The sequence below is a fragment of the Hemiscyllium ocellatum genome, chromosome 37 (genome assembly GCF_020745735.1).
Source record: "Hemiscyllium ocellatum isolate sHemOce1 chromosome 37, sHemOce1.pat.X.cur, whole genome shotgun sequence".
Taxonomy (NCBI): domain Eukaryota; kingdom Metazoa; phylum Chordata; class Chondrichthyes; order Orectolobiformes; family Hemiscylliidae; genus Hemiscyllium; species Hemiscyllium ocellatum.
In genome coordinates, this window is record NC_083437.1 from 34181483 (window position 1) to 34197139 (window position 15657).

Sequence of the window (15657 nt, forward strand, 5' to 3'; positions counted from 1 at the left end):
GGATGTCAGACATCTGATACACATGGTGCCAAATTTAAATTAACCCCGGGAAAGGTGAAATCCTTGTCACAGAGATCACTACTGTTGACTGCAAAATCCAAGTTGTCATATATAAAGATTAAAGAAACATGTATTTTATGACGAACTGTAATGCGTGATATAAGCCATCTTACGATTCAATGCAGCTTGAGATCAGATATTGTAGTAGGTTTTTAATATAAGCTACATGGTCCCTGATACTTTTCAAGGACAGTGATCATTGCAAATGCTGCTAAGAAAACATTGGTTGCTTTTAAATTTTAGGTCAACTTTACGGGAACCAAGTGAAACCAATGTCTAGTTTTGCAAGACAATTTCAATGTCACCCATGTATGACACCAATTTTACAAATGCAAAATATACAGAAAAACAATTGACTGTCCACACACCCCCTCCCCCAACAAACAATTTTATTGTCTCATATTGGTTAAGATAATCAGCAGCTGTAACAAAATACCAACAGAACACAATGAATGTCCAAAATGCATAAATAGACAAACATGACCTCAAATTACGCCCAGTGGAGAAATCACTTTACAGTTCGGATATTTTAAAAATGTAATCAAGCTTAGAATCACATTTTCTCTCTCTCCCCACCAATTCCAAACCTGAACAATAGCAAACATACTCAGTCTTACCAGAATACCTGCTTTAGTGTTGCCTCTTAAAAACTATTTCTTTTTTCAAAAAAAAATAGTAAAATAGAAATAAAAGGTCAGTAAGGTTTGCATTCAGAGATTACTTAATGCCATACTTTTCCAGACAACGCCCTCTTTATTCTTTAATAGGAGACCTGTTCTTTTCAAGGACGTGAAAATATTTGCCTAATTCTTTGGTTCTTGACTTTGTATCCTCCTGGCTGAATTATAAAATTCCCTTGGTACAAAACAAATGTAGAAACACCATTTTTTTTTTGTTTTTTTTTCTCCAGACTCTCTCCTATGATGTCGATCCAATGGAATCAGAATGAAAAGTCACATAACCCGAAGAAGCAGAAGGCGAGCTTAAAAAACTGTTCGTGCTTCCTTTGCTTTCCACTTTGGTGAGATTTTCCTGATTGTCCCAAGAGACGCATAGATCTGTCCGATAGTTCCTGGAAGCTTCCTGCTTAATATTGGTGTTGGCCTGACTGTCTGCGGCCTGAATGTAGGTCTCTGGTTTCTTTTGAGCTGCAATTGGGTCACATGGGTAGGTATTTGCCAAGTATTCCTTGGGCCTGGGGACACCTGCGAAGATGCATTCCTTGTCCTCCGATAACCGACGGAGAACATGGGGCTCCTTCTCAAAATTAGTTAGCGGAAAATGGGAAAACATGACTGAATATTGTTCACATTTTTCTGGTATTAGTGATATGGAAGATGACTTCAGTGGGGATTTCATTGGACTAGGAAGAGGAGTTTCATCAATGTAATTTATTATTTCATCACGGCTGAAACATTTCAAGTCATCACCAAAATAGTCCTCCCTGGTCTGTTGCTTTAGAGATATAACACTATCCATGGACTTCCTTCTTTTATGGAAAGAAGCACAGTCATCATGCTGGGAGATCAGACTGCTTCTCCTCCTCTCATGCCTGGGGGAGCTGTAGTGCAGTACCCCTGTGATGTCCTCTGAAGACCCCCATCTGTGAAGATAGGAAGGAATTGGGCTTGTCGCCCACATATCTGACTCATCATGGGAGTAGCGTCTGGTTGGAGGAACCTAAGAGACATAAAAAAAAAGGCAGTCTGAAATAATCTCAATGTCCTCTCCCGTTACATTGACAGGTTTGGCAGACTCTATCACTTACCTCCAGCTAACTTCACTCATGGCAATGGAAGGCCAGCACTAATTCTACAACCTCCTACTCCCAATTTGCAGCAATCCATCATATAGCCAAACAAGTCTTGCTACCCTCTCTTATAATTTCCAGGATATTCTGTATGATAGAGCAAGCCATGTTTATAATCTTCACCAGATTCTTTTGTAGTTGATGACGTGGGATATGAGGAATGGGTCAACTGAGCCACCAAGATCTCGGTGAGAATCTTGAGATATAACATGCAGCACTGGGCCATTTTAGAGACTTGACACAGACTGACATTTCCAAAGGAGCGGTACAGTGTTAAGGGATGAGATGTTAAATCAATGTTCTGTCTGTCCTCACAGATGGCTAAAATAGAGCCCAAGGCATTACATTTGGAACAGTGCCTTGTAACACAGGATAGTAGGTGGCAAAGGCACCATTGGTGAACCATAACAATGCTTTTCCTTTACTTACAGTTATGGTTGTTATCATATAACTGTTTCATTTCTGGCACGCAATGCACTCAACAAGTTCCTTCGAAGATAATGAAATACTACTCTTGCTCTTGGATGCTGATTGTATTTGTCAATACTTAGATCCTATCAGCCAGCAAATACAATCATGCGACTTATTGCTGCCAGTGTATTGTATTCAGATGCATTTTGAGAAGAAAATTAACATAAGTCAACACAGCAGAGACTGAAAATAGAATACTTCACAATAAGTGGACCAATTTGATGATGGCTGCTATCTTTTCCCTGAGATGGGGCAATTCAATACTGGGAAGCACATTATTAAGATGAGAGGACAGAGATTTAAGAAAGACATGAGAGGCAAATTTATTTAATACACAGAGGGTGGTTCGAGTGTGGAATGAACTTCCTGAGGAAGTGGTGGATGTGGGTACAATTACAGCATTTAAAAGACATTTGGATAAGTTCATGAATAGAAAGGGTTTGGAGGGATATGGGCCAGGAGCAAGCAGGTGGGACTAGTTTAGTTTGGGATTATGTTCGGCATAGACTGGATGTGCCAAAGGGTCCGTTTCCATGCTGTAGGTTTCTATGACTCCATGAGAAAGGGTAACAAAAAAGGTAGGGATTAAGAGAATCTTTAAGAAAAAGAGGTGGATGGTAGCGTTTAAATGAGGGTACTCGAGAATTTAAGTCCTAACAGCTGAAGGGTAAAAAATGAGGTCTGCCCCGATGCTGGAGATCAGAGCTGAAAATGTGTTGCTGGTTAAAGCACAGCAGGTCAGGCAGCATCCAAGGAACAGGAAATTCGACGTTTCAGGCCAGAGCCCTTCATCAGCCATTCCTGATGAAGGGCTCTGACCCGAAACGTCGAATTTCCTATTCCTTGGATGCTGCCTAACCTGCTGTGCTTTAACCAGCAACACATTTTCAGCTCCTAACAGCTGAAGGCAGGGCCATCAGAGCAAAGGTTTGGGGGATGTGTGACAGATCAGGTTTGAAGGAATACTTAGAGTGTATGTCAATAAGGACTGCATTTCAAAGGGAAATAATTGTTGTAAAACATTTCGAAATATTCTCAGGATATGAGAAGTGATAAAGAGATATGTCATGTAAATAAATTAAGTTCGCCAGCTGCTACAAATTTATTAAAAGCGTTGGCCCAAACAATGAGAGGGGAGTACATACATTTATATAGCACCTTTCACAACCTCAGGATATCTCAAAAAGATTTACAATTAATTCCGAAGTGTGGTCACTGCTGTAATGTAGGAAACATAATAGCCATTTTGTACAGAGTAAAAGCCCACAAATAGCAATTTTGCAATGACTACATGGTGTATTATAGGCACCTTAGCTGAGGGATGGTGACAGACACACAGAACAACCTCCCTGCACTTCTCTGAAACAATGACTTGGGATGTATTTTAGCCAGCTGTAAGGACAGACAGTGTCTTAATTTAGCTTTTCATCATTTGGCACTGCAGCACTGCATTAAAGAGTCAACCTGTGTTTAGTTATACTCAAAACTCTCGAGTCAGACTTAATTAGCATTTCCATGGGGTAGTGATGCAGTATGAGGACATGTATCTTACATTTGCACAGGACAGGACCATGTGAATGAATAGATGCAGCATCTTGCACATGTAAGTGAGCCATACTGGGAGCCCAACCAATTATCTTACATATCTGTGCTCCTCCAATCTGAACCTCATGGGTATCTCTTACCCCTCGACCAATTATGAACAAACCTACAGACTGGAGTTTCCTTCCTAAACCTCTCCACTACTTCTTCAGGACACTCCATTCGCCTGTACCTATGTTTTTGTTTTTACTCTGTTGCCCTATTATTTACTAATCTATGCTACTTAACTCTATGATCTGCCTGTATTGCTCGCAAGACAAAGCTTTTCACTGTGTCTTGGTACATGTGACAATAAATTCAACTCAATTCAATTATCTCAAACCTACCTTTCTCACCAAGCTTTTAATGATCTGTCCTCATATCTCCTTTTGTGGTTTAGTGCTAAACTTTGTTTGGTACCATTCTTGTGAATGTTAAAGGGACTACATAAATGCATGTATTGATTATAAAGATGATAAATTACGAGGAGATTCACTATAGAACTGAATCTATAGATCAGAGTAGTTCCGCATTCAAACTCGGGTCTCTGTTAAATGAGCTGAAAATGTGTTGCTGGAAAAGCGCAGCAGGTCAGGCAGCATCCAAGGAGCAGGAGAATCGACATTTCGGGCATGAGTCCTTCTTCAGGAAAGGCTCACGCCCGAAACATCAATTCTCCTGCTCCTTGGATGCTGTCTGACCTGCTGCACTTTTCCAGCAACACATTTTCAGCTCTGATCTCCAGCATCTGCAGTCCTGACTTTCTCCTCTCTGTTAAATGAGCTGATCTCATCCAGCAGAGCAGGATACAGTTGTTCAAAACACCTCCAGGATCTGGAGACTTACCCTGAATGATAAGCTGGTATAGGCATGTCTGAAGACTCCATAATAATGGTCTTGACATTATGTCCTACCATTGTCAAGGCTAAAATGTGAATAATGGATATTTTGGCACAGTGCCAGGCTGCAGGTACAGGAAGCAACCAGTAAGACAAATTATTTACTAACCTTTATTGCAAAAGATTAAAGTATTACTATAAATATGTGGCACAGTAATTATACAGGACACTCATGACATTACATACGTAGCATGATGTGTAGTTTTGGTCTCCTTTCATATGGACAGATATCTTTGCTTGGATTTTTACATTTTATTCACTCGGGGATGTGAGTACTGATGACAAAGACTGCTTCATTGCCCTTGAGAAGGTGGTGATGGGATACCTTTTCGAACTGCAGCTATCTTAGTGATCTAGATGCATTCACAATGCTGGACTTCCAGGATTACAACTCAAAGGTGATGAATTTGGGATGATGTATGGCTTGGAGGGAAACTTGCTCAAGGTGGCTTTCCTTTGCAACAAGTGCCATTATTGTTCTAGGCAGCAGTGGTAAATATTTAAGGTAGTGCTGTTCAAGTGGGCTGCTATGTCCCAGATAATCTCAAACATCTGGAGCATTTTTGGTGCAGCACTGAGCCAGTAAATATTATATCATTTTTCCAATGTGCTGCTGAAACAGCTCTGGGAGTCAGGAAATGAGTTACTTACCACAAAACACCACATTTGAGACACAGTTAGATCTGATGGGAGGTGAGGGTTAACAGTGATGGACAATGGAAGCCAAGATGGACTATCTAGTCAGTGCTTCTGATTGACAACCGTTGCACATGATTGAGCCTTGTCTTCTGCACTGACCTTCTGGGGCTCGACCATCATTGAGGATAGAGATGTTCATGAATCTCCTCTTCCAACCAGTTGTTCAATCTTCCACACCACCTGGATATTGTAGGAATGTGGAGCTTACATCTATAGTGACCGTGGAATCACTTAGCTCCATGTATTGTTTGCTGTTCCTATGTATACAGTCCTATACTGTAGCTTCAACAGTTGGGCACATCATTTACACGTATGCCTGATATTGCTCGTAGTACATTCTCCTACACTCCTCATTAAAGCAGGGTGCTTGGTCATTAGGTAACCTTTCCTTGTGGTGATGGTGACATGCTGACAGAGCAATTAACTGTTCATTTGATGATTTCAGGGATGAGGAGATGATCCTACAAGGTGTGACGGAATAGGAATGCACTGATATATTCTGGAGCTTAGAAGAATGAGAAGCTATCTTGTCAAAACACCTGAAATTCGTGACAGATGCTGAAGGGTGACCCCCTCAGCATGGAAGACCTTTAACTAAGGGGCAGAGTTTCAGGTGAAGAAATCAGCTATTTCGGGCTGAGATAAAAACTTCACTTCTGAGTGTTGTCAATCTTTGGAATTCTCGACACCAAAAAGAAGTGGTTGCCCCGAGGTGGAATTTCACAGAGTCTCTCTGACTGCCCACACACTAAAAAAAATGGTGGGCACGACTTGGGTGTGAAGCCCATTCATTTCCAAATACAAATTTTGCTGGTACGCGAAATGAGGAGGGGCATAAATCATACAGGAGGGAGACCCAGACTTGGCAGGGCCACTTGAACGCAGTATCCTTACAGTGTGTGGAAACAGGCCATTCGGACCCACACTCACCCTCTGAAGGGTATCCCACCCAGACCCATTCCACTACCCTATTATTCTATATTTCCCCTGACTAGTGTACCTAACCTACCCATCCCTGAACATGACAGGCAATTTTAACATGGCCAATTTACCTAATCTACACATTTTTGGATTGTGGGAGGAAACTGGAGCACCCGGAGGAAACCCATAAAGACAGAAGGAGAACATGCAAACTCGACACCAACAGTCACCCGAGGCTGGAATCGAACCCAAGTGGCTGACCACTGAGCCACTGTGCCGTATTTGAGTTCAAACATGCCTCATTTTGGCTACTGCAAAGGCTTTAAGCTGTGTTGTGGCAATCACAAGTTAATGGAGTAGATGTAAACAATGTTAGAGGGTGGACAATGTCTGTATAACTATCCTGATCAAAAGGTTTTAGAAATTCCCTGCTTTAAAAAGAAACAAGCTGTCAGTGAAAGGCTAAGTCATCGTTTAGATGAAGAAGGAAGTATTACTTCAGTTTAAATAGAACTCTTGGGGGGGGTCTTTCCCTAAGGGCTATTATTACAACACTATCAACACATGATTGAGTTTCAAAAGGTACAATTCCATCAACAATGTTTCCAAGTTAACAGTCAGATTGACAGTTTGAAGAATTTAAAGGATTAATTATCTTTGTTGCAGCAGTCTTTGCTTTTAGAAGAGATTCTAATGATTTAAGACTGAATGGGTCCAATGAACGAGAATTTTTTTTCACGATTATGTGTCGGAGTGAAAGTGCTGGAGTTTGAGAAGCTTTAGTTTTCATTTCCATCAATCTCAATGGTAGATACTAGTTAAGGGGCCATGAAGGTGGTGTGGATTGTATGAAGGGCCATGGGGTTGAAGGGGTGGGTGGTTGCTAGGTGGGAGGGGACACAGGTTGACATTGAGTTGGCGTGGAGATGACAGTCCATGGAGAGGTAGGTGGGGGCATGAGGGTGAGGACTTGAGCCCTAGCAGCTAATAAAACAAATTGGACAAACTTCCAGAGAACCAAACAGCTTCTAATCAGCCCAGCTTGGTACTTGCTCATCCCCATGTCCATATATGTTCTGGTTCAAAGGTTTGTAGACCCAATATACCCAGTAACCCCACCTCCCTCACAGAGCAAACATGACATGCAGTGGGCTCCTTATTACTAAGTTGGGTCCAGAGAATCCAGGCATTTTCTAACTGGAGCAGCTTGCATACGTAGCCAAATCTGGCCATCATTCATTGAGTATATTGAAGGCTAAGATTGATAACCTGTTGGGCACCGAGGGAGTGGTGGCATCATGATAACGCCACTGGGCCAATAATCTAGTCGCTGGCAGAATTCAAATTCAATCAATAAAAGCTCATAACGATGAACGTGGAACTATCAGTGATTGTCATAAAGTCCCACCTGGTTCACTGATTTAGCGAAAGCAATCTGCTGTCCTTACCTCACCTGGCCTAAATGAGACTCCAGATCCACAATAAAGTGGTTGACTTGCTGGGGAGAAATAAGCACTGCTGCAGTTTGGCGATAATGTGGGGCTTTAAAAAAAATAAAAATGGGATTCAGAAAAGAAAATAAAGTGGTTGGCTCTTAATTATCCCAGAAATGGCCTGGGAAGCCACTCAGTTCAAGGGCAATTAAAGACTTACAACAAATGCAGGCGTTAGTACATTTCATAAAAGAATATATATGTGTTTTAAATCAAAGGGCCTGGGTAAAGGGCAGGCCAGTAGAGTCATTTTGAAAAGGGGGACAGGCTTATATGGGCATTTGGTCTGCTCGAGCCAAATGTCCATATAAGCCTCGTGGGTCATTTGGCTGGACAGCTGGTCATGACCCACAGTGTGAGTTCAATTCACAATGGCTGAAGTTACTTTGAAGGATTCTTATTCCCAACCTCTTTCGCTCGCCTGAGGTGTGGTGACCCTTGGGTTAAACCCACCACCCGCAGCACTCTCTCTCTTAAAAGCCAGCAGCTCTATTTCTTACACTACGTTGGTGCCAATTGCCATGTTCCCCCACAAGGTGGCAACATCTTCAGAACAAAACAAGAAACTTCGTTACCAGAAATGCAAGTCTCTGATTTCCCACAAGAAAGTTACATTTTAAAATAGTTTTAGATTGAAGAATAGTGCAAATGAGTTCCATGGGTTCCAGAGTACATAGCGTTCTAGTATCTGATTGACAGCAAGAAAAATATTCACAGAGTAATGTATTTTCCTTTACTAATTCAGGAATGGTTATTGGATTGTATGTGCTGTTTACACACATTGCAATGTTTGGAATTCAGCGGCAATTGAATTTGTTTGTTTAAGATGTTCGAGTTAATCAATTTTCAGATCTGCTTGAGGAAGGAGGGATATGTTTAAACTAGATGGTGCCAGTTTGAACTCAGGCAGCTGAGTTTGAAACGAGTGAAGATTTCTGGATAACATGAAGCTGCCCGGCAGTACTTTACATAGTCAGACTCTGGCAGTGCTCCTGAAAGAATTGGTGGGAAACTGATCCCCACCAATTAGAGCAGCCAGTTAGTGAGAAGCATTCATTAGGAGGCTTTAATTGATTAGAGATACAATTCTCGTCCCTCACTCAGGCAGAAGCACCACCTCAGGGAGCTACAGCTGATTAGACAGCAGGTTCCAGGAAAAAGTAAGTGCAGGATCTCATGGCAAGTAGTGAATGGGAGATCCGAGGGGGGGGGAGGGTTGTTGGTGGGGGGGTGGGGTGGGGGTAGAGAAAGATCAGCAGGGTGGGGAGAAGGGTCATGGTGGTTAGGAGAGGGGTCCATGGGATGGGGAAAGGGAACAAGGTGTTTGGGAGAGTGGATGGGGTGTTTGGGGGAGGGGCCAGGGGAGTGGGGAGAGGGGTCAGGATGTTTATGAGAGGGGTCAGTGGGATGGGGGGAGCATGGTGATTTGGGGAGGGGTCGGAGGAGTGGGGAGAGGGGCCGGGGATGAGGAGGAGGCTGGGGGTTTGGGAGAGGGGTCGGAGGAGGGACCTGGGTGGGGAGAGAGGTTGGGGGGGTTTGAAGTGGTCGGGGTGTGGGAGAGTGGTCGGAATGGTTAGGAGAGGAGTTAGGTGATGGGGAAAGGAGTCAGGGGATTGACAGAGAAGTCGGGGGTAGGGAAAGTAGTCGAGGGGTGGGGACAAGGGCCGGGGGGGGTGGAAAGAGCGGTCAGGGGCATGGGGAGAGGAGTCGGGGGTTGTGAGAGAGGTCAGGGTGATTAGGAGAGGGGTCAGGGGTTTGGCAGAGAGGTCAGGGTGGGGAGAGGGTTCGAGGGATTGTGAGAGAGTTCAGGGTGATGAGGAGTGGGGTCAGGGGTTTGGCAGTGCGGTCAGGGGTGGGGAGAGGGTTCGACGTGGTTAGGAAATGGTCTGGGTAGGGTGAGGAGTCGAGGGGTGGGGAGAGGGGTCAGGGAGTTGTGAGAGAGGTCAGAGTAATTGGGAGAGGGGTCAGGGTGATTGGGAGAGGAGTTGGGGGTGTGGGAGAGAGATTGGGTGTCTTGATGTTGAGGCCAAGGTAACGAGCTCTCGAGTGGTGGTCACACCTTGCAGGAGGTGGAGAGGGAAGCCAATGTAGAAAGGAGGCTTGTTCTCCTCCTTCAGACCTAAGGCCCATGTCCTGCCTGGCATTGCCCCTGACACTCTTCCTGCCAGCCTCAAATCTAAGACAGGAAGTAGACATTTAATTGATCACTCAATGTCCTCAGTTGGTGGGAGGGTGGTGTGGTGCTTCCCCAGGCTTTGCTCGACTCTGGTGAAACTGAAGGACAAGCCAGAGATCAGCAGGTAGAGCACCTGAGGAATCATCGAGGTGTTCTCTGGCGCACACCTCCTCCCCAGTCTCACTGAGGTGCCATAAAGTTCTGGCCAGAGTTAGCAACATATCAGCCGATACAGTAGTGGAGATGGATGATGTTAGGATGGTGGAATTAGACTGTCACTGTGATGGAGAGAATATAGATTTCGAAGCTCCACTCAGACTCAAATTAGTGGCAAATCAGCATCTTCCCTGTGAAACATGCCTGTTTATTGCAGTGTCTGCAGAACAATGCAATCCATTACTCAAAATAAATCAGCACAACAGAATCACCGGGCATAATGCTGTCAACATGAAAGAGATAGGCAAACAATAATTATAATATACAGCAGGGTGAAGTTGAAGTAAACCAGCTGAGAGAGAGCTGTCAGAACCAACAATGCCTTCTTTCCCACAGAGTGCTATTGTTCACAGAGGATATATAATAACTGTTTTAACAAATGATTTGACACTGAGACTAGTGATTCTTGTAAATAATCTTTGTATGGGTGCTGGCCACTTGTGATAAAATATTTGACCTTAAAGTACAGATTATCTTGCGAACGAAACCACTCAAGAGAAATTAAGAAGATAGACTGTAATATATTCCAATTCTTCATCAACACACAGGCTGAGGGACAGGAAGCTCAGTAAAGCAAATGTCTCTATACGTTCCAGATCTTCTTGACTCAACCAAGTGCTCTTGGTTTATTTGTCGACTGCTGTAATGTTCACGTGTACTATGAGCTGCTCAGGTAGTGTCTTCATTTTGTTAGTCGGTGTGCCTCGATGAGCGTTTGTTTCAGGTTGGAGATGGGGTTGGTTGATGCAGGGGGCATCAAGTCAAGTGAGGGCTCTTTGAGGAGTGGGGAGAAGATGTCAGAGCTGAATGGGGAAGAGACCAGTACCTGAGGAGTGGGAACCATTTCACAACAGCAGCTAAGACGGGGGGGGGCCCAGATGGAAAGTTGGATAGTCAGCAGGTTAAAGCTGTGGAACTCCTTACCTCCTTCAGTCTTCCCTTCCTCATAATCTTCTGGCCTTTAAAACCCAACCTTAGCATCACCTAATGACTACTTCCTAATTTATCATGACTTCTTTCCTCTTCTTTTCAATCTTGATGGAATCCTACACTCTAGGCCTCAGCTTCTCAATAGCAAGAAGAAAAGAAAATGCATTTATAGCACCGCTCCCAGGCATGAAAAGACCTATAACAAAATCAGCCTCCTGGAATTGTACCAAAGTAACACTCCTGGGCGTTTGGTCGTCCTTTACATGGTACTAAGCTGCTTCCCATCATGTGGCAATCCATTAATGACATAAGGCAGCTAAGGACATTTTAAGGAGAATAATGAGGTCAATCTTGTCCAAAAATGTTTGCTGCAATTCCAATTTTCCAAAAAACTGATAATCCTAGGTGGGAACTGAGTCAGGGAGCACCCAGCGGATTTGGCATAGCTCCATGAAAATGTGCCAAACGACACGTCCAGGCACAGTGGGAGTATCTCATTGGCCCACTGGGGAATTCATTTTGCTGGCAGTTTTGAAATTCCTGTTTGTCTTAACATCTGTAAAAACAGTATAAAAGCATATTTTTAATCTTTTCTGCAACTAAATACAATTGGAGAAGCCAGCTCAACGAGAAAACAATTCCAAAATATTATAGCCAATATCCCCCTGATTGTTATGGTGACAGTGACCTTTGCAGACCTAGAAGGTTCCAGCTATAACCCTGAGAGCAAAGAAAAATTGATGAAGCCCCGCGTGAAATGACCACCAAAATGGCAGGAGTGAGGCCTACCTATCAGGTCTGATGGGCAATGGATTAAGTCACAAAGATTACACTCCAAAGAGTGCCAGGTCTCTATACTTTAGTTTGATGGCGTTTATGAATGAACAGCTTCTTAACCAAGAAAACGCAGTGAATGGCCAGTTGCAGGTCGTCAGAAAAAGGCTGAAAAGAATAGAAGGCAAAACAAGCGAAATCAAGAAATAGCTAGTTGCCATAAATGTTGGAAGTCCATAGCTTATGAGAGAAATGGAAGTAATGTTCCACAGTTTGAGATTCTGAGGAAAAATGAATTAGAGAAACAGATTGTGTAATGAATCTTGATTTCAACAAATTAAGATGCAGGCATAAGGAAGACCATCTAGGAGAAAGTGAGGACTGCAGATGCTGGAGATCAGAGCTGAAAATGTGTTGCTGGAAAAGCGCAGCAGGTCAGGCAGCATCCAAGGAACAGGTGAATCGACGTTTCGGGCATGAGCCCGAATGCCCTTCTTCAGGAATGCTCCCTGGATGCTGCCTGACCTGCTGCGCTTTTCCAGCAACACATATTCAGATAAGGAAGACCATGTCAGATAAAGCACCTGGAGGAGGGAGGATCCAAGGAGCAATTATTATGGGGTTATGGTAAAGAATAAAAACTGAAGGCTACAGAGGAGTATTCAAACCTGTATAGGAAATGAATCTTTTAAGAAATAAGAGGTGGTTGTGGTGGTGGGAGAAATGCTTGGTATGAAGGAAGAAATTGTTAGGGGGGGCTCCATTACTCATCAGAGAAGATATCGAGGCTGTGTCTGTTCATGGATTTTGATGAAGGGTGTCAGCAAATAAACCAATACCACAACAGCCAATTCAGGATGGTGACGCTGGAACACAGGGCTCAGATTGATTTTAATTTTCTAGCCATCAGAGAAGAAGTCTGCATCTTTAGTTTACTTTGTATTTGATTAAAGATTCAAGAGATAAAACATGTTTCCTCTTAATAAAACGTTTAACCCACAGCACATCATTCCAGGAGGTTGAATTTATGGCTACCATTTTGAAAATGTCTCAAGTTTTCAAAATGATGAAACTTGCCCAACTTAGAAATGTCAATGGTAGGGCCTCTGAGTAACAATATTGCTTTTATTTTAACTGTGAGGATCAATAACAAATAGAATTGATATTTGTTGTACACTTCAATATTAAAATCCCATTTCTAAAAATACTGCATGACCTCATCTTTACTAAAAAGTGAAAATCAGTACCTTCTCCCCAAGTCCGAAATTCAAATCACTGAAATAAATTCCTGCTCAGGCCATAAATAGTTGATTCCCAAACTTAATGAGATTGTTAAAAGATAGATTGCTCACCACTGATGGCAAGAGTCATTGTTCTTCAAATAAAGATTAAACTTCAAAATTACAGGAAAGAAGTGCCAGCAGGAAAAATCAATTCCTACTCTTTTCATACTGTCTGAGACAGGAACCCTCAACTTTCCCTTTAATTTTTTTGTACGGTGTCACCTTTGCTGAATCTCAATCAATTTGCCTGAAGATCTGTGCAATAAATCAACATAAACTATTCCCTTATGCCTTATATTTCCCTGTTGTATTCCCATTCAAATAGATTTGTTATGTTTTTCAGTAGAATTTGATACATAAGCATGACTATAATAATATGTAAGATATGATAAATTGCAGAATACTAACAGAAAATATTCTGAAGAATGAAGTAAATCTTTGACTAGCCTGTAGTTAAATTACAATGTGGAGGTTTTTGAATGACTGTTGTGAGATTACATTTCAGTAAAACACAAGCTAATTCAAAGGTTTAAGAGAGTCATGATTCCCCAATCAATCATTAATACTTGTGCTTCCCAGTGTGGGTGTAGTCGCTGTCGTCCATTAGCATAATAGGTTCATACTCTATTCACATTGGTTAAGTCTCAGACTGGGATGTCATTGAGAGTGCTAAGAGATTTCAATGGAGAGATTCCTCCACCAGCTCACCATCCAACGGTGGCCTACACTCGAACAGATGTGGGCAGACAGGGTCAACCTTCACCACAACTTCTACCTTTACCCAAAGACATGACCAATGAACCTGCCAACTCAGTCTAAACCTACACTTGCAGAAAAGCCCACAACTTTTAAAATTCATTGAAGGGCATGTGTCAGGGCCTAGAGTGAAGGAGAGGGGCAGAGGAGCACACATCGGACTGGGGTGATGTTAGGGAAACAGAAGAAACTTACAGAACAACAGGGATCAAAATCCTAACCTCTATGACTCATAAAGAGGTGAATGACTATAACCAGCAAGCAGAATGAGGAGAATTCTGAAGGCAAATGATTTATTTGACTCAATAGCTTGGAGTAAAAGCATGTTTTAATAATACAACGAATTCTAATCTCTGGAATCCAGGTTTAGACAGATACCTGTAAGTATTGCATCTTATCCTCTTGCATCTCTCTCATTGGGTACACCTGGGGCACTCCCCTTTCCAGAGCTGAGAAGTCATACTTGGCAATGCGATCTACTGTCAGGATTTCAGTGGTGCAGTTATATTCATAGGGTCTTTCAAAGAAAGATTCCGAGTGAATTGCTCCATCCTGACTGTTTCCTAAAACAAAGAAATTCATCTTATGAGTCATTTGTGATTCAAAATTGTCTAAAGCTACATTTGCAACACATCTTCTCTAGAAGGCACTGCTAATGAAGCCTGAAATTAAATCAGAAAGTAATTTCAAATTAAATGTTTGCACTAAAAGAGTGCATAATGGTACATTCTACTTGGGAGATAATTTGCTGAATTAGCAATGAAATTCATTTGGAGATATTAATGCGTGGACACACTAAGGGCTAGACTGTGCAAAGCATAGAACTATTGCTTGACTATGGTCATGTTTCCTTTGGGATACTGAACATCCTGAATTATGAGCAAAATATGGCATCCCCATGCACTGGGCCATATCGAAACAGCAGGCCTTACATACTGGAGCAAATCCCAGAAGGGATCATCAACAGAAGGTCCTGCGTTCAAGACTCACTCCAAAGAATTGAGCACAAAAATCAAAGCAGATACTTTGATGCAGACCAGAGGGGTAGCTGCGATATCAGAGGTGCCGTTTTGTAGATGTTAAATCAAAGCACTCTAATGTCAATACTGTACATAGCTCTCTTGGCACTATTCGGAAAAAACAGTAGGGTGGAGTTTACATCCAGTGACCTGGCCAATATTTATCCCTCAATCAACATCGCAAAATCAGATTATGTTGTCATTATCACGTTGCTGATTGTGAGAGCTTGCTGTGTGCAAATTGGTTGCTCTAGATTACAAGTGATTTCATTTTGAAAATACTTAATTGGCTGTAAAGTGCTTTAAGACTTCCTGTGATTTTGAAAGGCACTATATAAATGCAAGTCTTTTGCTGGGTGTCACACTGTAAAGCTGATACTGGCTTAGCTACAAGCAGCTATTAATGAGTTCACTTTATTAGGGGTTCATCAACGAAAACCACAAAAAACATTTCGACCTTGCAATGGGCTGAATCTCATATTTCTTTGGCTAAATCTGAGATGCGTTGAGTTTTTGGAGGGATTTTCATCAGGAGGTATAGTGAGCTTTCTCACTGTATCTTATCAAAC

The 15657-nt window shown here is 42.4% G+C and overlaps 1 protein-coding gene across 2 annotated transcripts in view; it reads right to left on the bottom strand.

The window, feature by feature from the left end:
* Nucleotides 1-255: 255 nt before the first annotated feature.
* LOC132833740 (probable G-protein coupled receptor 153) overlaps nt 256-15657 on the bottom strand; it is a 100020-nt gene continuing 84618 nt past the window's right edge. For both annotated transcript variants that reach the window (XM_060852263.1, XM_060852262.1), the window contains exons 6-7: nt 14448-14632; nt 256-1740 (exon numbers count right to left, since the gene is read on the bottom strand). In XM_060852263.1, the coding sequence (XP_060708246.1) occupies nt 979-1740; nt 14448-14632 (947 nt within the window). In that variant the 3' untranslated portion in view covers nt 256-978. The remainder of the gene's footprint in view (nt 1741-14447; nt 14633-15657) is intronic.